Below are 22,799 nucleotides of genomic sequence, written 5' to 3'. Positions count from 1 at the left end.
CTCCAACCTAAATGTCTGAATTTCCTCTTTCCCTCAATGTGTGATGCTCAGTGTCATTCCCATTTTCTTCAGGCTGGTAGAATTTTCCAGAGTTAATTTTTGGTTAACTTCTTCACTTAACCAAATAATTTCCACACTGCAGCCTGCTTCTGGAGGCCTCATCCTCAGGGGGCTACTTATAGATACTTGCATAAAGGGCAGCTGCAGCCCTGCGCTTCGAGGGCGGGTGGGCAGGGGGGAGCATTAGCCTCAGACCTGGCCTTCCTGCAGGTAACGTTTCCCTGCCAGAGGGCAGCGGAAGCTAACAGTTTTCTCTGGACTTAATTGCTTTTTAGACTGGTTTCCAAAATTACATTCTCACCAACCCTTCCTCCTTTGATTAACACTACCTCACACTTTTGGTACAACCTGAATCAATTGATTATTTGGCTTTCACAAGCTCAAACCTGACAGCTGGTATCTTTCAATCCCAATTTTTTTATATATGATGGTCACATTCAAAGATTCTCTTCTTCCGCTGGGTTCTGTTTATTTCTGATTATTTTCCTGTCATAGGCAAATTCATTCATTCATTCCTTCATTCATTTATTCATTCATTTAGTCTCATGCCACCTTAAGATTGGGTGCTAATTATATCCATAGCCCTTACTGGGTGCTTTAGGGCAGTGCTTCTTACTAGTTGAGGACCTTTTTTCCCCTTCAATCCATCCATCAGGGATAAATACCTTTGTAAAATAAAATGAAAGTGAATTATTAGAGAAGTAAAACTTTTTAAATATATGAACTGCAAGGCTAAATTTTATTTGATTCAACAGAGAAAAATTACTCCGTTAAGTTGCTGTAAAGGTTTGTAAATCTCACTCTCTATTTCTTTACCCACCTTATTTTGGATTGGTAACGAAACAGTCTGTGGACTGGCACGGGTCCACGGGCCACACTTTCAGTAACACTGCTGTCGGGAAAAGGAAAGAATTTATATTCACGGTTCCTGGCCTCACTCAGCTTATAATATGGGACAGTAAGATCCACATATGTGAAGTTTTGGAATAACAGTAAAGGGCCATATGTGATTAAGTACCAGAGTGAAGACCATGGACTTGTAGGTGGCAGAGGCACTCAGAGAAGGGCAAGTTCAATGTAGGTTATGAAGGATCAGGGACAGCTTTATGGGAGCTGCGGTGACTTACTCTGTCCGTTGTAACTGTTTTTGCCAAGGTCGCTAACAAGCTTTTGTTGGTAAGTCCACTGGACATTTTTAATCTTTATCTTTTTGGACCTCCCAACTGTAATAGTCACTGCTGACCATTTTTCCCCTTGAAATAATTGTCTTCTTTTACCCCATTCTCCTTGTTTTTTGTTTTGCACCTGCCTCCTTTTCAGGTTCCCTTTCTTCTTTTTCCTTGAAGTAGGTGAAACCCAGAGTTTTATCGGAGGCCCTGTTTCCATCTCATTTTACATGCTCTCTCTGAGTGATCTTGTCCACTTCTCTAATTTCAGTTACTCAGTGATTCTCCAGCCCAGAATGCTCTTCTGAGTTCTATACTTCTGTATACATGACTACTGACTGCAGGAATCTAGTTGGTCGTTCAACAAGTACTTACCATTTTAATTCAGCGTGTCCTCAAATGAACTTATCCTGACTGTGTGAAACCTGTTTCTCCTGCTGGGTAACAGTGAATGGCACCGCCACTCTCCTGGTTAGACAAGCTAGGAATGTGGGTATTATCTTTACTTCTTCCCTCTCCCTTATTCCCCATGTCAAATCAGTTACCCAGGGCCTGTGAAGTAAGTGTCTTACTTCTTTCCATCTCCACTGCCCTTTCTCTAACTCAAGCCACTGTCCTCCTTTGCTTGGATTAGCACAGTGGCCTCCTAACCGGCTTCCTTGTTCCGGCTTGTCTTCTAATCCTCATCACCAGCCATTTTCATGCTGCAACTAAAGCAAGCCAGCTTTCTAAAATTTAAGTCTTGTAACATCATGCCCCTGCTTAAAATCTTTAGTGATTCACCACTGCCTTTTCTCAAGATAAACTTCTTAATGTGGTATTCAAGGCCATTTATAACTGGCCACAGTGTTCCTCTCCTGCCTCGTCTGTAGCCACTTCCTGCCTAACCCTGTTCACTCCAGCCTTGTAGAACTGTAGTAAGGGAGCATACAGACAATGGAACTATTCCAAAAGTTTGTTTTGTTTTATAATTATTGTCCGTTAAAAAAATGCTCTTTTGTAATAACTGAGGTATGGTTTTTGCTCTGGTGCCTGAGGCATGGTGATTATGTGAGCCACAGGCTGTGAGTAGCTATCCAGGATATACAGCATTCCAGTCCACAGGCAGACGGGAAGAGTCACAGTAATGCATGCATCGTGGCGGTCCTCATTTCACTTACATGTTTTGGTGCGTAACGGCGATTTTAAAGCATTGAATTGTAATTACACAACTTTATGTTATGTACTAAAGTGTGCTTTTAAAAAACCAGTATGCTTTTCTGGAGTAAAGGATATCTAAAGTCTGGAAATAACATTAATATGAAACAACAGGTCAGTTCCTGGACATTCCAGGTAAACAAGCTTCTCCTACATTTTCAGGTCCTCAGACACCCGCAGGCCTTCTCTTTTCTCTTGGCCTGGAAACCTCAGACGCTTGCGACCCCCTTCCCCTCTTTGCTGGGCTAACTCCTGCTCATCCTTCAGGTCTCAGGTTTGGGGCCGTGTCCTCCAGAATGCCTTCCTCAATTCCCAAGCGCCCATGACTGGGTCCTGCTGTTTTGTACTTGTCCGTTTGCCTATCTCTATCCTCCACTAGACTGTAAAACAAGGGCAAGACCTTTATTAATTCACATTTTGTCCTGGAACATAGTGGGCATTCAGCTATTTGTTGGATGAATAAATGAACGAAGGAAGATGAATCAGAGGAAGAAATTCAAATTAAAATCAACCGAGTGAGGTAAAAATGGAGCAATGGAAAGGTATATGAAAGTTCTGTGTAACCCAGGGATCCTAGAAAAGCTTTGCAGATTAAAAAAAAGTGACAGAGAGGCCTGCCCCAAGCCCAGTGTCTAGAATAAGAGCTACTGCAGAAGAAGCGCCACCTTGAGCTTTTCCTTCCTGTCTCTCTTCAGGCAGTGCCAGCAGTTACCCCTGTGGACGAGGAGAGCTCGGATGGGGAGCCAGATCAGGAAGCTGTGCAGAGGTAATGTGGCATCTGGCAGTGCTTGCAGAACGTCCTTGGGCAGGCTCCCCCTGCAACCAACGAAAGGTCACCTCTGCCCAAGGAGGTGGTGCAGTGCAGCTTCAACATTTGTGTGGTCTCTTTGCTCAAGCCAGATGGCATGTTCCTCCCCACATGGAAGTAACAGAAGACTACCCAGAAAATTTCATTTCTGTAAGCACCATTGGAAGTCCCCTAAGTGACAGCAATAACCATAAGAACTTTTTCTCTCCTCCCTCCTTCCTTCCTTGCCCCCTGCCTTCATATTGCGACTCTGATAGTATTCACAAGGCACAAAGCCTGCTCCTACCTGCCAAGAACTGTTACTGAAAAGGAATTGGAGATTTGGGATGACAGTGATCCTAGCTAGTCTGGCCATGGACCGCTGGCATGGACTCTTCCTTTCCAGGAGAATGAATACCTCTTGTACTGTTTGCTGTGTGTTTCTTCCATCCCCTTGTATCAACAAAGAGATGTTGAAAAAAGAATATGGGATTCGGGCCAGGGACAGATGCAAATATCCATTGTTTGCAGAGATGCCTAATTCACAGAAAACGGCAGTGACCATCAGGCATGCTGTACTGTTCATTTGGCCTCAGTTCCATTAGCCATGGTCCTCAGCTCCGTGCACGCCCCCTTGTGAGAGCTGACTTTCTTATTTTCCGGGGAGGGGGGTTTGACCAGAATCCAGCATGTATTTTCCCAGAAATACAGGTGTTCTTCAAGATTATATGTTTTTTTCCCTTGAGGGAAGTTGAAATAAAATGGTTTTCATGGGCTCTTGGGGAAACTTCGGGTGTTTTTATCAAATGGATATTAAACCACTAATGGCTTACCCTCTGGCAAGTCTGCATACTGCTAATTACTCTCTGGTCTGTTAACTGTTTTTTAGCTGGAATGGGCAAAGTAGTTAAGAATGAAACAAGACCACTTTATAAGACCCGGACGGTTGCTGGCCAGTATTCTTTCTCTACCCCGAGTAGCTTTGTGTGAGAGCTGCTGTTCAAAAAGAGTCTGGTCCCGTGTGGGAAGAACAGTGAAGAACAGGGGTGTTGGCTGGTGGGCCAGCTCCTTCTACAGCATAGCCGATAGAGGAATCGTGTTGACTTTGTTTTTCTCTTGATGCTCTGGTTTCTATAGTTTGCCAATCACAGGGTGTGTAAAGTTGTACGTGGGTGCTGCTGGTGTCATGAAGAGAAATTAGGAAACTTACTGCCTTCCTACTTTAATTAGACAGCAGTATTTCATTTTATCTTCTTTGTCTTGCGCTTTACTTCCTTCAGCTCCTTCTTTCTTCCTTAGACCAACATTTAAAGGGTAAAGTGCCCATCCGTTTTGAGGTAATGGAAGGAATAATGCTTCTTTTATTCATGCCCAATAAGAGCATCAGCGGTGGAGGGAGTCATCAGTCAGACCAAGGGGGACTGATACCTTATTAATGGTATTAGTGGTGGTTCTGAAAGATCTTCAGAAGAAAAGTCATCAGCTTGTCCACTCTTCAGCTTTTGAAACTTCTGTTTTCTTGCCTTGCCTTTTTTTCCCCTAAAAAACAATTCTAAACATTTCATGTGGTTTCATTTCTTCATCCTTTAGAGAATGTTGGTTCCCTGGGGACAACATCAGTTTTTCTTCTCTGATGATGGAGTTACAGTCACGGGGCATGAGGGAAGGGGTGGTGTTGGAACTCGCTTAGCCCCACATGGAAAGATCTGTTTTCTGTGACTTGCAGCGAGGTCAGTCTCCAACCCTCGGGGCCAGTGGCGTCAAGAGACACATGCGAAGCCCTTCTGAATATCTCTCTTGGCTCATCTCTAGGAACAATCCTTAGGGCTCATTTCCTCTGACTTGTAGTTTAGAAATTTGGAGAGAAAAGAGGAATGAAACTAAGAAGTAGAAAATAAATTCTTTTCCTGAATGGAATGAAGTAAGGGAAATTGATCCCACTTTGTGAGCTACATCTGTTTTCTCTCTTCTCTTAATGGCTACTCTTAGGTCCAAAATTCAGCCACTTCAGTGGTAAGCCAACTTTTGTTGGCCTTTTGGAACATGTTTCACTTTCATCCAGTCAGGGATCTGTTGGCCATCAAGCCCTTTTTGAGCTCTGGCACTGTTTCATTCTGAGTGCTTTGGATTAACTTCTGATGCTTCTTGCTGAGGAATATTCCTGTCTGTCTTTTTTACTATGAAATGTGCTCCTGCTTGTTGCAGGTACTTGGCAAATAGGTCCAAAAGACATACACTGGCCATGACCAACCCTACAGCTGAGATCCCACCGGACCTACAGCGGCAGCTAGGACAGCAGCCTTTCCGTTCCCGGGTCTGGCCCCCTCACCTGGTACCTGATCAGCATCGGTGAGTAGCCACGTGAGCTGTGGGAGCTCCTTGAGGCTCATTGGACAGGCACCCTTCTGGCTAGTCTTACAGACATGGCGACTAGCATCGTGGCCTTAAATAGCATCCTGAACTTACATCTTCTCAACTCCTTAACTAAGCAGTGCCCAGGGCAATATGAGGCGCTTCTTTCCCATTTCTTTCCCATTACCTCGTAGGCGTGCTTAGTGCCTGCAGGTGATTCTCGTGATTCTAGATGTTGACTTATAGATGAAACTGAACTTGAAACCTGAAAGTGGGTGAAGCTCTTAGAAGGCCAACTGGAAATAGAAGGATTTGTAGCCACATCAGTAGGCTTGACCTTTAATAACCCATCGCCATCAAAAGAATGAGCACTTCTTATCACGTGACCGCTGAACAAGGAGCTTAGGTATGGGGGAAGATACATTCCTTTGTGAGTGGTAGAGCAGAGATACTGCATCCTCTTGAGTGTTGTGCTTGAAAAGTCATCCTTGCAATATTCTGACGGCAAGATCTTTCAGTAGGTCTCTGATACATTTATAATTCGTTGTCTTAAAGAAATAAAAACAAGTGTAACCTTTCGTGCCAAGAAAACTTCACAAAATTGAGTTCAAGTAAGCCTTGGAACAGAGGGGAATGGCACTGTGCTGGCTTAAGAAGATGGTTATCTTCTGGGAACACCTCGATGACTGAAAATCTTAACCTTTAGTCCATCCTGAAGCTGTCCCCAAGCTCAAAGGCCACACTTTGAAAGCCACCACCAGTTGCTAGAGCTTATTTTCCTTCAATCTTTTTGGGAGGACAGCGAAAAGCAGTCTTACTTGGGAAGGTTGGAAAGCAGATTCCAAGGAGATTAAGTTTATAAATGTGTTGTTATTCAATCTTGCAACAAGCTCATGCTGGCAGTCTTGACACAGTGCTTTTATTGTGTCTAGTTACCCACTGGGCATCAGAGGTAATCAGCAGAGACAGGTGACCTCTGAGCAGACTGAGACTTCATTAGTGCCACGTTGGAACTTAGAAAGGAGGAAGATAAGCTTTTATAAATGACCATGAATAATGCAGTGAACATGCTTTATTAGTAGAAATGACATTTCTCAAATAAAACTCTGATGGCACAGAAAGACAGTATCTTTCTAAGGAGAATCTCTCAGGGCCTACACTGTTCCAATACCGCATCGAGAGTACTTCGAGTGATTATTAGCTGCATTTTCCACTCCAAACATTTTCTGTGATTTCTCAATAACTGAGCTCTACACTGTTACCTAATAGACCCTTTATTACTTTGTTTCTCCCTGTTTCTATCTTCCCCTCCTTTATAGCCCCACACTTAACTTTTCATCCTATGTCAGGGTCTGTTGTTTAGTTTCAGGCCTTTGAGTTTAATCGTTGTTTGATTCAGGTGCTCCTCAGGATGTGTTCTTATGGGGGAAGCATGAAGCTCAGCGCATCTCCCTAGTCTGCCTTTATCAGACCTGGTATCCTGTTTACACCTGTTACTAAAGAAAGACCACATTGGCCCACGGCTCCATTTGTGTGGTCTCCACCCTGCTTAGTCATTGTCAAGGCCTTGCCTGCTGGAAATCTGTCTGCTGCCTGTTTTTGTGTGAACACTCCTGGTAGAGGGTTTCCTATGGTCAAGCCAGTTCGAATTGGAATGAATGTTTTATGAGTGACAGATTGTGTACGGTGGGGCATTTATGCAACCTCAGCGTGTCTCGATGGGGTTGTAAAAACATGGCAACACAAGAGGCTGAAGTAAGTCTTCAGGGGAAAAGAGAAACTTTCCCAGGCTATAAAACACTGGAAATGGGTAGCCTGAATAGATTACTGAATTCCTTTCATTTGCTGGAGGAAATGACTCAAGAACAGCACATATTATCTATTCTTCTGGGGTATCATAGATGAAGTCCAACATGGAGACAGAAGATGGGTCTGACTGACCTTCTCAATGTGGGAAGTGTGTAAGTTAAAATTAAAAAAAAAAATTTAAGTGTAATTAACAACAAAAAAAAAAACTGACACAGATGGATTTTATCTAGGTGGGGTGCCGAGTCCCTGTGTGAAGAGTGTAGTGGGAATATCAGCCTCACATGAGGCTGTCCTGAGTTTGAACATGATTGCTAATACAAATAAAACACAGTTGATACTGTCAGTGCTTCCAGAATGAGCAGCTGCGTCAGAGCTGTTCCACTCAGTCTACGGTGCTGGGCTGCCGGGGGTGTCAGTCTGTTCACAACCTGATCTTCTGGAAAAGCCATGAAATACCCGGACCTGGGAGTATTGCTCTGAGGGGAGAGGATGTGTTTTGTGCAGACAGACCATATTAACTCCTTGAAGAACATGACTTTCTGAATGAATCAGAAATGTGTCCATTATCAGAATATACTGCAAGTGTAAGAATCGAATTTTAGGAGACAATAGTATTTGCTTGCTTTGGCTCCAAACACCTGAAGTAGAAGCAGAAATAAGAAGTATCGAGGAAATACTCCTGAGAGCGGTCCTCACGATCACTGTTTCTGGAGTGCGTCTGCCAAAACCATTTGTCTTTTGTGTTGCTGAACCAGATACATGTTCGTGTTCGTTTCGTCAGCTCCCTCCTGTTCGGCTTCAGGTAGAGTCTGAAACAGGAGCCATCGTTAGAGAAGAGAGGGTAAAGGGCTTTCACCTGCTGCCAGAACCCTCTTGACCCCTCTGCACAGTCACCAGACCCTCCTAGTCCCTCCCTGTCTGCCGCGTTTGAACTCGCTTGTTAACCCTCTTCCTTAGCCTTGGTTCTGCTTCAGTCCAGAATGAGTGACTGGCAAGGTGGTACATCATTTCACCCACGGCTCAGTGTGATGTCACCTCTGCCCTCGACATGAAATCCTGATCCTTTCCATCAGCTGCTGGAATGCTGCCTTGGCAGCCTTTTATCTGCTTACCTCAACCCATAAACATCTCTTTCTGATTAGGTAACAAGTACAGGTGGTAGCTTCTAACTCTGATGCTGTCCTAGGCATTCCTTATCGATAGCTTGTTCTTTCTTTCCGTAAGACACTGGCTGTGTTCTGATTGAGCAGTGGGTCATTTTGAAGGTTATCCACATGATTCCTCTTTCATTAGCATGTTGGGAGGGTGCCACTGCTCTGAGAAGTTAACTTTCACGGCAGGTAACCTTATTTGCGTTGACCAGGTACGTGCAGGATCTTGAGGCCCACATTCCTTAAGAATGGGCTGTCTCCATCTGGGGATCACAAGTCCCCATTTTCGCCACTTCAACCTGCACCCTCCGTTTTCTAGCACAAAACCTGTGAATTCCAGGCCAGACCTTTGACCCCACAGTTGACTGTAGTCTCCCTCTGGTCCGTCGTACGGAGAATGCTGTTCAGGGAAAACTTCGGGTCAGACGGGTAGGTTTGCTCTAGGTTTCTAAAGGCACTAAATAGAGACATGATTATAAGAGCAAGAGTTCCTATACAGCTGGGCCTGAGGGATACTGTGAAGCTCTTCTCTCTGACCCAGTGTATTTGTAAGAACCGGATGTATTTGATCCCAGGACCTTACCGGGCTTGGATGTTAAGCCAACTCAAGGTAAGTGGAAATGGACGATGGTCACTTGGATGCCTCTAAAGGGAAGCAGGCTAGGGAAACGACTGGCCTCTGGAGATGATGTGCAAGTGGCGTAATGTGCAGGGCTGCACGTGCAGCCGGCAAGCTTTGTGTTCATCTGGAGCAGTGTCCCTAGGTGATTTGGTCAAAACCCCTGAGTCCTAGCCCCTAACCTTCTCTTCCCATGTATTCAGCTCTACCTACAAGGACTCCAACACCCTGCACCTCCCTACGGAGCGTTTCTCCCCTGTGCGCCGGTTCTCTGATGGGGCTGCCAGCATCCAGGCCTTCAAAGCTCACCTGGAAAAAATGGGCAACAACAGCAGCATCAAACAGTTGCAGCAGGTAATGGAAGAGATGGCAGGCATCTCTGGAGAAGCGTGGGTAACAGAGACCGCTATTGCAGGAGGACCCGGGTGTTAAACTTTCTACCCCCTTCTTGCATCGGCAGGCGGACTCTCAACCACTGCGCCACCAGGGAAGCCCAGCACTGAAGTTTTAGAGGTTCCAAAGCAAATAGCTTCCTGACACTCTCCTTACTTCTTGTTATGTCCAGCTTTCCCCAGGAAGGGACTAAATTTTCCCCTTGTCTCTGTAGTTCATTAGAGAGGAATTTCTGGGCTTGTGTTTCAGTGGGAGGCCCCAGGGAACGTCCTTCGAAGCAACCCTGGCATTCCTCTCATGATTTATGGGCACTGGGTCTTGTTGGAGCCTGCTCTGCATTCTTACCACCTGGCATACTCTCCGGCTGGTATGGAATGGCGCTCCCAGAGGAAGGAAGTGCACCTCCAGGCTTTATAAAGGGCCGGCTTCCTTTCTGCCTTCCTGACGACCAAGCTTCGAGTGGCATGTGCTTTGTACACAGATTTCACACTGGAACCTTTGCTTGTACGCAGGCCATCTTGGTGTTTTCCTTTTGTTCAGCCAGGACAGAGCATGAATGTATTTCGTACACAAATGCCTACGTAAATGGGTTAGTTGCTCCTCAAGGACGCTGTGCTTCTGTGGGGCTCCTTCTGCCCGTGAGACCTGGGGGCAGATCCGCATCTGCTGACATCACCGCGCGGCGTGGGCCTGGCTGCGTCCCATCTGTATTAACCGCTTTCCCTTCAGGAGTGCGAGCAGCTGCAGAAGATGTACGGGGGGCAGATTGATGAAAGAGCCCTGGAGAAGACCCAGCAGCAGCACATGCTGTACCAGCAGGAGCAGCACCATCAAATTCTCCAGCAACAGATTCAAGTAGGCCTCTTCCCTCTTTGCTTTTCCTCCAGCTTCTCTGGAGTTTGCTTTCGGGCTGATTTGCCTGTGAACTTTGGAGGAGATCCCGCAGGGCAAAGTGGAGCTGAGTTGTATGCATGGTTGCTATGTTTGAGTAAGGGGAATCAAACCTTTGGATGAACAACAGTAGCATAAATCTCGGTCACAGAGAGTTTCTTCCCTTCCTGAGAACGGCTCTCGTTAATCCTCAAGCTCACGAGTGTTCTTTCTCCTTTCCCACATTTGTTTTAGGATTCTATCTGTCCTCCTCAGCCTTCTCCACCCCTTCAGGCTGCGTGTGAGAATCAGCCCGCCCTCCTCACCCACCAGCTCCAGAGGTAATGAAGCGTGGTGTTTCATGCCTAAGCTGTTGGCCTGACTCTCATGGGCGATACTGACTGACTCTAACATTCACCTTGGAAGAACCCACTTGAAAAGCAGGGAGGCCAGTGTCAGTTTTCGTGGCCCCCTAAAACCCCGACTCCCTGTGCCGCTTCATTTTCTTAGCCCCGTGAACAAAGTAACCTGACGCCAGTAATAGAGGAGGCCAGACGGAGGCCCGCAGTGACCTCTGCCCCCTTGGGAAGTCTGGGGAAATAAGATGTGGACGGCTCTAAGTAGACCGTGGTGGGCGGTCTGTGCATGTCTGTCTAGCCTGGAGTCTTATCAAAAGCAAAGAAGTAGTTTCCGCCTGTGTGTCAAATGGCGGAAACTAACTGCAAGGCCACCCTGCCACCTCCGGAAGCGCGTTTGCTCATCTGGCTCTGTTGTTTTCAAGGTTAAGGATCCAGCCTGCAAGCCCTCCCCCCAGCCACGCCAGCAACCACCTCTTCAGACCGCCCAGTAACAGCCCTCCCCCCATGAGCAGCGCCATGGTCCAGCCTCACGGTGAGTGCAGAGGTTTATGCCGAACCGTGGTGTGCCGCAGGGAGAAGTGAGGCCTAGCCTTGAGTGCCTCAAGCCCTCGATCGATTCGGGTGGCAGAGTGACGTAGTGTTCAAGGGAGGCTGCCTTGGTTTGACTTCTTCTACCAACTCCTTAGCTGTGAGACCTCAGGCGAGTTTGTTAACTTCTGGGCGCCTCAGCTTGCCCAAAGGTGAAATAGGGAGACTAATACTATTTACTGAATAAATACATATGTTAAGTTCTTGAAATAGTCTCCGGAACAGAACAGGTCTCAGTAAAGGTTGACCGTTAATAATATTTTTCATAAAACCCCCTCCAGCTCTACCCAATGAAAGGCGACTACCGGAACCTTCCCTCCTGTCATGCCTGGGTTTGCTGACCCGCTGGGCACGTGGCTCCTCGCTCGTGGGCGTTTAGAGGAAGGTGAAGATGAGTGTGCCCTAGTCTGTGTGGGCCTTCAGAGACCAGCACTCTGAGCACTTAGGATTCCAAAGACTGAGGATCTCTTAAGTAACGCCACCCAGTGTAGATCCCCTGGAGGGTTCGAATTGCTCTCTAGGCCCTTCCTACCCAAAGTGGGGTCCCCGACGAACCAACATCGGTGGGAAGAGTCGAATCTCAGATCTTACCGCAGACCCGCTGAATCAGAATCTACATCTTAGCAAGATCCCCGGGCCATTTGTATGTGCATTAGAGTTTGAGAAGCACTGCCCTGGATCAGAGCTCCTCAAAGAATAATCTACAGACCAGCTTTCGGGCAACTTATTGGAATGACAAATTCCTGGAATCACAAATTACTGAATCAGCATTCCGTGGGTCGGGCCCAGGAGAGCCTGTGTTTTCTCGAGTCCTCTAGCGGAGCCTTCGGCATCCCGGAGTTGGAGAAGCACTGCTCTGGGTGGTATGCGGGTTAAGTGTCCTCACTGGCTCCCGTGACTTCCGGCCAGCTGGTAACCCGGGCATTTGGTCACTCTGAGGTTCCTTTCTCTCCAGGTGCTGCATCTCCCTCCCAGTTTCAAGGCTTCCCCTCCCGCAGTGCAGTCTTCCAGCAGCAGCCTGAGAACTGCTCCCCTCCTCCCAGCGTGGCACTAACCTGCTTGGGCATACAGCAGCCTCCCCAGTCACAGCAGGTGACCATCCAAGTCCAGGAGCCTGTTGACATGCTCAGCAGCATGCCCGGGACAGCTGCAGGCTCTGCTGGCCGGGGCGTGTCCATCAGCCCCAGCGCCAGTCAGGTTCAGATGCAGCACCGGACCAGCCTGATGGCCGCCTTCAGCTATGGGCACCGGCCCTTGTCCAAGCAGCTGAGTGCCGACAGTGCGGAGGCCCACAGGTAAGCCGGCCCAGAGTCACCTAGCCGTCTCTCCAGGTGACCTAGGTGGGAGGAAGCCCCTTAGCAGGGCGAGAGAGGAGGAGGAAAGGAGAAGGGTTCTGACTGGGCTGTGCTCATTTCAGCCTTATTAAAATTGGGGTGGTGGGCTTGGGACGGACTTGAAACCGATATATTGACCCAGGATCAAAATGCTAATGAGACAGAGGAAGACAAGGACAAAGCTACCTTACTATATGTCTGCAAAGAAGAAAGTGGCCAATTAGAGGAGTTGGTAAAAATGCCATTTCCCCTTGTCTGTTCTTTTAGGATTGTTTCTTTCTCTGTCACCCATATTCTAAGAGATGGGTACATCTTAATAGTTCAAGTGACGTTGCTACCTTCAACCAGAGGGGACGGGTGGGGATGACGCATACGTCCCCATCTTCCCTGCCCCATCCACCGCAGTCCTCTGTACCAGCGGGGGCTCCCCACTGAGGAAGCGTGGTAGCTATTCCCCTGGGGAGTCTAGCACACTTGTCACATGGATGCCTGGTACTCATTCCCTTTTGTGTCTGCAGCTTGAACGTGAATCGGTTCTCCCCTGCTAACTACGACCAGGCGCATTTACACCCCCATCTGTTTTCGGACCAGTCCCGGGGTTCCCCCAGCAGCTACAGCCCTTCAGCAGGAGTGGGGTTACCTCCCACCCAAGCCCTGAAAGTCCCTCCACTTGACCCGTTCCCCACCTTCCCTCCCAGCGCACATCAGCAGCCCCCGCCACCGCACTATACGGCGTCGGCGCTGCAGCAGGCCCTGCTGTCCCCGACGCCGCCGGACTACGCCCGACACCAGCAGGTCCCCCACATCCTCCAAGGACTGCTCTCCCCCCGGCATTCGCTCACCGGCCACTCGGACATTCGGCTGCCCCCAGCAGAGTTTGCACAGCTCATTAAAAGGCAGCAGCGGCAGCAGCAGCAGCAGCAGCAGCAGCAAGAGTACCAAGAACTGTTCAGACATATGAACCAGGGGGATGCAGGGAGTCTGGCTCCCGGCCTCGGGGGACAGAGTATGACAGAGCGCCAGGCTTTACCGTATCAAAACGCTGACTCTTATCACCACCACCACACCAGCCCCCAGCATCTTCTGCAAATCAGGGCGCAGGAATGTATCTCGCAGGTTTCCTCACCCACCCCGACCCACGGTTACGCTCACCAGCCGGCGCTCGTGCACTCGGAGAGCATGGAGGAGGAGTGCTCGTGTGAGGGGGCCAAGGACGGCTTCCCGGACAGGAAGAACGTGAACACGTTGACCAAAGGTTGCCACGATGGCCCCCTGCTCTTGAGTACTGGCGGGCCCGGGGACCCTGAATCTTTACTAGGAACCGTGAGTCATGTACAGGAGTTGGGGATACATCCGTACCGACAGCCAGCTGCTGCGTTCAATAGAAATAAGGTGTCCAGCCGAGGTAAGAGCCCCGCCAAGTCCGGTCCTGGGCCAGTCTGCCCTCACTCAGTTAACTCAGCAGTATGACCTTTCTTCAGCTGGTACTCTGGGTTCCTAGGAAAAAAAAGAATTCCTGAGAAGCCCTGCAGCGCCGGTTAGGGGAGAAGCATGTAGGAAGTGGGTATTTGGTGGGGAAGGGGATCTGTTTTCAAACTTAAAAGAGAGTGATAGACAATTAACATACAGATAGTACAGTCAGTAAGGTATATTACCTGTTTCCTATATTCGTACCGTGGTTCCTTAGAACCCAGAATTTCTCGGCTGTCATCAGAATAGCTGGCTTTAACCACTGCGGTAGAATAAAAGCCAGCCGGTGCTAAGGAAACAGGATTCAGTGTAAGTAGTGTTGAACTAAGAGTCAGGGCCCCTCAGTCCTGGACGTGCCTGGGTTACGAATGCAGTGACCTTGTCACTTAAACCTCAGGTTCTTATTTCCTCATCTGTGAAAAAGGGCGGGAGGAGTAACGGTCCTTTGCAGAGTATTTGTGAAGATTAAAACATACACGTATGTATTTATGTTTGTACATAATGTTTGTGTATGTGACACAGAGAGAGGGAGAGGGAGAGAGAGGCACACTGGATCATCTGAATGTGTGATGTAAATAATTTGAGGTATTATTATTACTCTGATCACTTTGTTGATAAGCTAAACACAGAATATTACAGCATGATAAGGGACCCCGTGCCATTTCATTCAGTATCACTGTATAATTAGCGAGTACATTCATTTTCATTTGGGAGGAGATTGGGATTACTGTCAGTAACTTATACTCAGAAGACATTGTTCCACTCGTGTCATGGCATTCACCCTACTCGAAATCTGGACTGACATCCCTCCCATCATCACAGATCTTGAAAACGAGTTTCTCCATGAAATATACAACCCGGAAGCTGGGCACTTCTCCCATCCTCCCCTTCTTGAAGCTGCCTGCCTCTCCTGCCCTGTCCTTTTAAAGTCAGCACACAAAACTCAACTCCTGAGGGAATTGGGTCCGCTGGCACAGAGCAGGATGGAAGACCTGGCTCTAAATCAGTTTACCTGCAGAGGACCTGGTGCCTTCACGTTGTGCTCATTAAGCACTATAGGGATGGGGTCCCATAAAACTCCAGTTAAATCCTGGGCTTTTGGGCAGATGGGTGCCATCTGGTTTGAGGTCTGCACCAGTCAGATGTATCGTGTTCACCTGCGGCTGCTGTGTTTTTAGGCAGACGTAGGATGGTGGGAGGTTTCGGAGCCAGGCTGTATGTGGATTGGCCGACAGACTTGGGGATGTTTAGGCTTGGGGGAAAGAACTCAGGAGAGCTATTGTACCTGTCAGATGGAAAAGGTATGGGGTCATGTTATGGGGCAGAACCAAGATCAGGATAGAAGTTGCAGCAGATTTCAGTTCCCTGGGGAAGACCTTCCTGAGAACTTTCCAGAATAGGCTGCTCAGCAGCCTGGGAGCTTCCTGCGGCTGGGAGTGTTCTAGCAGAGGCAGCTTGACGGCATCAGGGATGCTGTGGGAAAGCTTCCTGTGCGAATGACAGCTTTCACCAGAAACGGAGAAAAGCTGACACTTCCGTGGTGCTTTCCATGTGCCAGACACCAGATGCTGTTCACATATGAATTTGTCTAATCCTCACAACCCTTACTGTCCCCATTTTACCAGTGAGACACCTGAGGCACAGATTAAGTGATTTGCCCCCAGGGCCCACAGCTCAGGAGTAGCGCTGAACCCGAGAGCTACTCACTTCACGCCAGCAGACGCTCGCTGAGCACACGCTGGGTGTGCAAGGCTCGGGGAACGAGCGAGCGAGCACACAGTAGTGCACACTGCCCACCCGCACCCTGGATTGCCATGTGTGAAAATAACCTTTTGCAATATTTTTCTTCAAAAATACTCTCTGAATTCCCTTCACTTTTCCCTCCTGTGTGACTCCTATGTACAGGAAGACCAGGGGGCTTGAATTCGCCTGTGTCCCCTGATTGTCAGAGGAACCCCCTTTCGGCGGGCTTGCAGGTCTGTCTGGTGCCTGAAGGAAGGCAGGACGTGGCTGGTCCAAGTGCTGTGGCAGACCAGGGGAGGGAGAGACCAGTTCTCAGTCAGAGCAGGGGCAGGTTTCCCGCAGCAAGTGACATTTGAGTTGGGTCTTGGTGGATGAAAAGGATTTTGCCGTTTGGGTTTAGGGGAGAAGCATGAGGAAAGACCCGCGGGTGGGAGTGTCTCAGGGACATTTTTGGGAGGAAGCAAGCTGCCTTGGTCGGTTTGAAGTCTAGTCTGCGTGAAGGAGTTAGTGGAAGCGGTAAGGGCCGAGGTTGCCTGAAATCCACAGGATGATCTACCCGCAGCGGCTCCCCGCAGCTTTAAATCCGTTCACTTCGCTTCAGGCCGAAACTGCAGTCAGGATTCTTTTTTTTTTTTGCTGTACGCGGGCCTCTCACTGCCGTGGCCTCTCCCGCTGCGCAGGCTCAGCGGCCATGGCTCACGGGCCCAGCCGCTCTGCGGCACGTGGGATCCTCCCGGACCGGGGCGTGAACCCGTGTCCCCTGCATCGGCAGGCGGACTCTCAACCACTGCGCCACCAGGGAAGCCCGCAGTCAGGATTCTTTTGACGAGTCCCTCCCACCTCTTCCCCAAGCTGAGTGACTACGGTTACTTCTCCCTCTTCCTTCCCCCTAACTTCTTACATCCGCCACCGTCGCTGCCATTATTCCCTGCAAGCATCTCTTGTGGTTTCTGGAAGAGTCAAGCCATAAGTACACCCCTAAAGGTTTCAGCTCAAAACTACCCTGTCCTTGTTGCCTCATGATCAGTTTTGCTTCCCCCCCAGAGCCCTCTTTTTTCTTAAATCTTCTTTTCCTGACCTTTGATACGAGCTTTGCTAGAAGCCCTAATCTTAGCTCCTGCCCTGCTTGCCAGTGTATGGTAGAGATGATCCTTCCTGTCTCTGCCCAGTTTACTCCCAACTTACTCTTTAACTTAGCCACGGCGTATGCCTTTTCCTGAATACTATTCACCTTGCCTCTTTCTAACCTCTTTCGACTTCTATTTTGAGACTTTTGGAACCATATATACAATTATCTTTAATAAATAAAGCCCCAAGTTTATTACCCTGTGAGTTTAGAATCCAGTATAGTAAAATAATGCAATAGAGAAAAAATAGCCCAGGGAAGCCCAAAGCCACTCCAGAGTTAGAGTTAGAATCCCTCCGGGGATGTACCTATGTGTGTTTAAAATTTCTTCTTATCCTGAAGCGCCCCCATTGTCCTTACCTTAAACCTGTGACCACCCAGACGCCTAACCGCTCCTCCCATCGTGAGGGATGTCAGCTAGGTGCCCCCTCCGAGAAGGTGTTTAGAGTTGGTCTGCTCTGGGCTTGGTGCTTTCCAGCCAGTTACTCATTTATTGTTCACAGCCACCTTGGGCATATGTCTTATGATCCCTTTTACAGGAGAAACTAGGCTCCACAATCTCCTCCTGCTTTAACCTGACATGATTCTACTCTTTTAAAAACATGAGAGCTCACAGTTTTACAATCGCCAAAGAATCATCCGATAATTTGCCGTTCCTTCTGCCAAGAAAGGGTTGTGATGTGCTCCGCCCACCACCCTGCAGGCACGAGGGTGCAGCCCGTCCTTGTTTATGTCTTTGTTGGGGGGACGCCTGCTGCTTGCTCTGATGAGACCTCCATCTGTGTGTAGTTACACACGGGCCCCCCAACACTTCATGTGTTACTTCTGTGATAGAGCAAATTCAGCGAAATTTATTGAATGACTAGATCAACACAAGACTGTGTTTTAGGTCCAGTGGGGAATGCAGGGATGAAAAGGTGGAGAACCTGCCCTCAGGGAGCTCGTACTGGGGGCTGGGGGTTGGGAGAGACAAGCTCAGAAATGGCCTTAAATGAAGCGCTACGTAATGAGTGCTGTAAGAGGTATAATTATAACGAGCAGAGCTACTGGCATCTCTCTAAAGTTTCTTAAGGGTCGATTATCAGGGATTGCTGGTGTTAGTCAAGGAAAATTACATGCCATCGTATCAGCGGCCATGCTTACCTATTTCTTTTACGGCCGTAGGTATGCCACCAATGAGCGCGGGGCCAGGCACTGCCAGAGCGCTGAGCAGGCAACATGCCAAAGGTCTCTTTGCAATGTGTAGAAGGTTCAGGGCTAGACATGCCCCATGCTGCCTGTAATCTCCTGTCTGCCACTCCAGAAGTAGAAGTAAGGTTTATCTTCCCTCTGTAGTATTACATACACTTGATTTTTTTCTTTTTTTTTTTTTTTACTTTGCAAATAAATGTGATAGCATAACCGGTTTACACAGTGAGATTACCAGCTTGAACTCACAAAGAAAACTGCATCCTCTTCTCAGAGCCTACTCAGCTTCAGCAGCATTGGTGGACTTCAGGCCTCAGAGGAGTCAAATGATGACAGAGACTGGGAGGGTTTACCCCTCAGAACCTCTAGGAGGGATGTGCACAGCATGTCATTTCTCTCATTTTCCCTTAAAACCCAGTAAATGAGTAAAGGATGAGTCAACATTGACAGATTTAACAGAGTTGTGCAAGCTGCCCCGAGGTTCCCTGGGTAGGTGGGCGCTGCGCTTTGGGTCCGTTTGTGTAATTATTCCCCTTGCGTGATCAGATGATCATCCTTCCTCCTGTACTGTCTCAGGTTTACTTGGGTAAATACCCGAGAATTCTGCCCCCAGCAGTCCTCTTTCCGCATTATTTATATATCCTGTGGTGAGCTCCGTAGTTCCTCCAGCTGCTGAATTGGCATAAAGAAGGCCAAAGATTTGAGCCCGAATTTCCCGTTCCTTGGCCAGTGGCTTGGTCTGTTTACACACATGCCCACATTCCCCCACCCCGCCCCCGCAGCTGCCAGACTGGTCAGAGGGTCTCACCTATAGAGTGTCACAGGGGGCTTCTAAACGCAGGACTCAACATTCTTACTAAAAATACTTTTCTTGTGTAGTCCTTTACAGTTTATTAAAGACCCTTACACATGTGTTAGCTCTTGAGCCCCCAAACAACCCTCATTTTTCAGATAGGGAAACTGAGGTTAGGAGAGATTAAATGACTTACTCAAGTTCATACACTGTTTGTGATGGAGTTGGAACCTGACTTCAAGCTTCCCGAATTCCTAGTCATATTCTTTTCTTTATGCCTCCTTGCCTCCCATTCTACCCCTTCCCAGTTATATCTGCCAAGCAAAAGATGCCAGCCCTTCCAGATCTTCGACCTGTGAGTTATATTGAAATTTGAACAGACAGAGAGCCCTGGTTTGTTACCCAACTCCTATTAATAGGCTTTTGTTGTTGTTGTTGTTGTTGGCTGTGCGCGGGCTTTCTCTAGTTGCGGCGAGCGGGGGCTACTCTTCGTTGTGGTGCGCGGGCTTCTCATTGCGGTGGCTTCTCTTGTTGTGGAGCATGGGCTCTAGGAACGTGGGCTTCAGTAGCTGTGGCACGTGGGCTCAGTAGTTGTGGCTCGCGGGCTGTAGAGCGCAGGCTCAGTAGCTGTGGCACACGGGCTCAGTTGCTCCGTGGCATGTGGGATCTTCCCGGACCAGGGCTCGAACCCGTGTCCCTTGCATTGGCAGGCGGATTCTTAACCACTGTGCCACCAGGGAAGTCCTTAATAGGCTTCTTTTTCATCTAGTTTTTTTGTTTGTTTGATTGATTTTGGTTTGGTTTAGTTTGGTTTTTTCGGCTGTGCCTCGAGGCTTCTAGGATCTTGGTTCCCCTACCAGGGATTGAACCTGGGACCTAGCAATGAGAGCGCCGAGTCTTAACCACTGGACCGCCAGGGAGCTCCCTTTCGTCTAGCTTTTAACTTCCATTTGTCGCTCCTAAACCAGAGGCTTCTTTCCTGGAAATTAAAGTTTCAGTGACTCACTTGTTCACTTACCTGTGGGTAAATTGCCCCCATAATTCTGGAAGTAGGATTCTGTGATAAAATCATTTTCTTGTTTGTTTTTGTCAACTGGTTCATTGTGCCCCATCCACTCAGAAGTAACATCTCTGAAATGAGTATGAGTCTTTACTGAGCTCATAACAGAGTACCAAGCTCAAGTAAGCCCTTTACCCACCTGTGGAGTAGGTCCTGTTTTACAGATGAAGAGACTGAGACCCAGTGAAGTCAGTTAACTTGCCCAGGATCCCCCACCTCAGGAATCCTGGTGAAGCCAGGATCCAAGCCCAGGTCTTCCTGACCCCAGAGCTAGTGCTTCTGAGCTCTAGGCCAGGGAGTCAGGAAGGCTCGTCATGTGATTTGTCAAGCAATAGCTTGCTCTGTCTTGGTGGCACTTTCAGGTGTGTTGGCACCAGACCCAAAGGCTGTGAAGAGAGCAGACTGGGAGGACAGAATCCATGGGACCTTCTCAAAGGCAGGGCCAAAAGGAGGGTAGGTGTTTGGGTTTGGAGAAACCCCATTCTCAGGAATAAAAATAGATTTAAAAAAGAGAGGTGGGTTGGGGGAGGGAGATTCAGCATACGTATCAGATAAACACAGTGAGGCCTCTGGAAGAGGTGGGAAGGAACTGAATGTCAAGAACCAGGGCTTATACATGCTGTTAGCCTTGCCATTTCCTCACGTTTGATAATCATCCTTTAAAAATCTTTAAACAGGAGAGCTCTCGTGTTTGTCTTTGGGAGAGCAAGGAGGTGCAGCTCATGAGATTTGCATCCAGCTCTACAGTTCAGAAAAAAGGAGCCCCAGGGAATTGAGTGGATGGGGTTAGCTATCAAAGAAGAAAGTATAGGCATTAGAAAACACTTTGGAAAAGTAAGAAGCAGCTATTCGTGTTCCTTCCTGGCAAAGCAGACTCAAGAGCCAGTCCCTCACTCCACAGAGGCAGCCTTGCACCACTTCCTGCCGGTGGCTTTTGTTTGGCCCTGCAGCCAGCACATGAGCTACGTCCACTGAGAGGAATCGGGCTGGGTGGGTAGGATGGGTGACCTAATCCCACAGAGCAAGTCCTGGCGTAGGCTTTCTTTTATCTTCCTCTCGCTGCTGGCTTTTAGCTTTCAGTAGCAAAAGAGGTGGCTCCTGGCTCTTCCTTTGACCTCTTTGCTCAAAGAACTTTCAAAAGATTTCTCACTTGACTTCATTTTTGGTAGTTTGGAAGCTCCCATCCTTTCACTTTTCTCCAGAGTGTTTTGCATTACCAGCAACGTGCATGTCACTTCGTTCCCCTCCCTTCCCGTCCTGCCTCAGCCCCTGAACCCAGGCCTCACCTTGATGGTTACGGAGACCATTTGAATATAGAGACCTGAAACCCTTTAACCATCACTCAAGCAGCGCATTTTACTTTCGTTATTCAAATAGATACTGGGATGGTAGCATTAGGACTGTATTTCCTATTAAAATTTGTTTAAAATCCTGGTCGTTCTAAGGTACAGTTCATCAGGAGATGAGCCCAATAGTTGCCAGGGAGCTTTAACCCAGAAAAGCCAACCAAGCAAAGAAAACGTACGTTGAAGTTCTAGGCTCTTAAGGACTGGAGCCAGAAGTGCCACCAGGAGGATCCTGTCAACTTAGGTGTGGCCCTGGTATCCTTCTTGACCATCCTTGGTCAAGAAGAAGAAATACTCAGTCTTGATGAATTCCTCTTTCTCTCCAAAATCCAGTCCACAGGGTTATATGACTCTGACAGGTGGCTAACCCACGTTAAGAGAGTGTTTATTAATATCAGTTAAAAAGATTATTATTAAACACTGGGAAGAGGACAATGTTCTGGAATAGTGAAGGCTCACGAACATGCAGAGAATACGTGAGGGCTTGTCCTCAAAGAATTTACAGTTTAGTATGAATACTTAAGACAAGTATGCAATTGAAGATGGTGCCAGGAATAACATATAATCAGAGTCCAGTAGAGTCTTCTGACATTTAAAGGAAGGAAAGATCTATTTCTGTTTGAAAGGGAAATTTTCATATACTTTTCATAAAAATTATAACATTTGAGCTGGACCTAGAAGGATGAGTTGATTCGGATTGGCAGGAATGGAAGTAAAAGAATCAAGCATTTCCAGAGAGAGAGAACAGTGAGAGCAAATGCATTGAACTGTCCATGGTCCCATTTGACCAGAGCTTAGAATGTAGAGGAGAGCCGTGTGGCGTACTCATGGGAAGAGAGGCTGCGGCGGTGTTGTGAAAATGAGGGGGCTTCCCTGGTGGTGCAGTGGTTGAGAGTCCGCCTGCCGATGCAGGGGACACGGGTTCGTGCCCCGGTCCGGGAAGATCCCACATGCCGCGGAGCGGCTGGGCCTGTGAGCCATGGCCGCTGAGCCTGCGCGTCCGGAGCCTGTGCTCCGCAACAGGAGAGGCCACAACACTGAGAGGCCCGCGTACAGCAAAAAAAAAAAAAAAAGAAAATGAGAGGTTTGGGGCTCCCCTATAGAAAGGTTAGTCTTTGTAGGATGGTGCTAGAGGGATGGTTAGGAGGCTTTTATAGTGATCCAGGCAAGAGGTAACAGGACTTCAGTGGAAGCAGTGAGATTAGTAAGAAAGAGACTGAAGTGGCCCACATTGGAGGGGCACATTCTTCTGACTTAAGATGATGTGGAACCAGGAGTAAGGAATCAATGTGAACTCCACAAGGTCATCATACCCAGAAGATTAGGAAAGTAGGCACCAGAACCGGGATGTCTGAAAGAGATTGTGGGGGAAAGCTGATGAGTTTAGA

At 48.1% G+C, this 22,799-nt stretch overlaps 1 protein-coding gene across 4 annotated transcripts in view; it reads left to right on the top strand.

Moving 5' to 3' along the window:
- The window catches only part of SIK3 (SIK family kinase 3), a 243,942-nt gene that overhangs the window by 215,332 nt on the left and 5,811 nt on the right, over positions 1 to 22,799 (top strand). The window contains exons 14-21 of one of the 4 annotated variants that reach the window (XM_024751744.1): positions 3,119 to 3,189; positions 5,416 to 5,559; positions 9,345 to 9,495; positions 10,264 to 10,389; positions 10,660 to 10,745; positions 11,186 to 11,295; positions 12,307 to 12,646; positions 13,384 to 14,090. In XM_024751744.1, the coding sequence (XP_024607512.1) occupies positions 3,119 to 3,189; positions 5,416 to 5,559; positions 9,345 to 9,495; positions 10,264 to 10,389; positions 10,660 to 10,745; positions 11,186 to 11,295; positions 12,307 to 12,646; positions 13,384 to 14,090 (1,735 nt within the window). Of the gene's footprint in view, positions 1 to 3,118; positions 3,190 to 5,415; positions 5,560 to 9,344; positions 9,496 to 10,263; positions 10,390 to 10,659; positions 10,746 to 11,185; positions 11,296 to 12,306; positions 12,647 to 13,203; positions 14,091 to 22,799 lie in introns of all 4 variants that reach the window. The other 3 variants (XM_024751742.1, XM_024751743.1, XM_024751740.1) reach the window with 3 other exon arrangements.

The sequence above is a fragment of the Neophocaena asiaeorientalis genome, unplaced genomic scaffold, assembly GCF_003031525.2.
Source record: "Neophocaena asiaeorientalis asiaeorientalis breed wild unplaced genomic scaffold, Neophocaena_asiaeorientalis_V1.1 scaffold479, whole genome shotgun sequence".
NCBI lineage: Eukaryota > Metazoa > Chordata > Mammalia > Artiodactyla > Phocoenidae > Neophocaena > Neophocaena asiaeorientalis.
The sequence above is the reverse complement of the archived record's forward strand: the minus strand, read 5'-3'. Positions and strand labels throughout refer to the sequence as shown.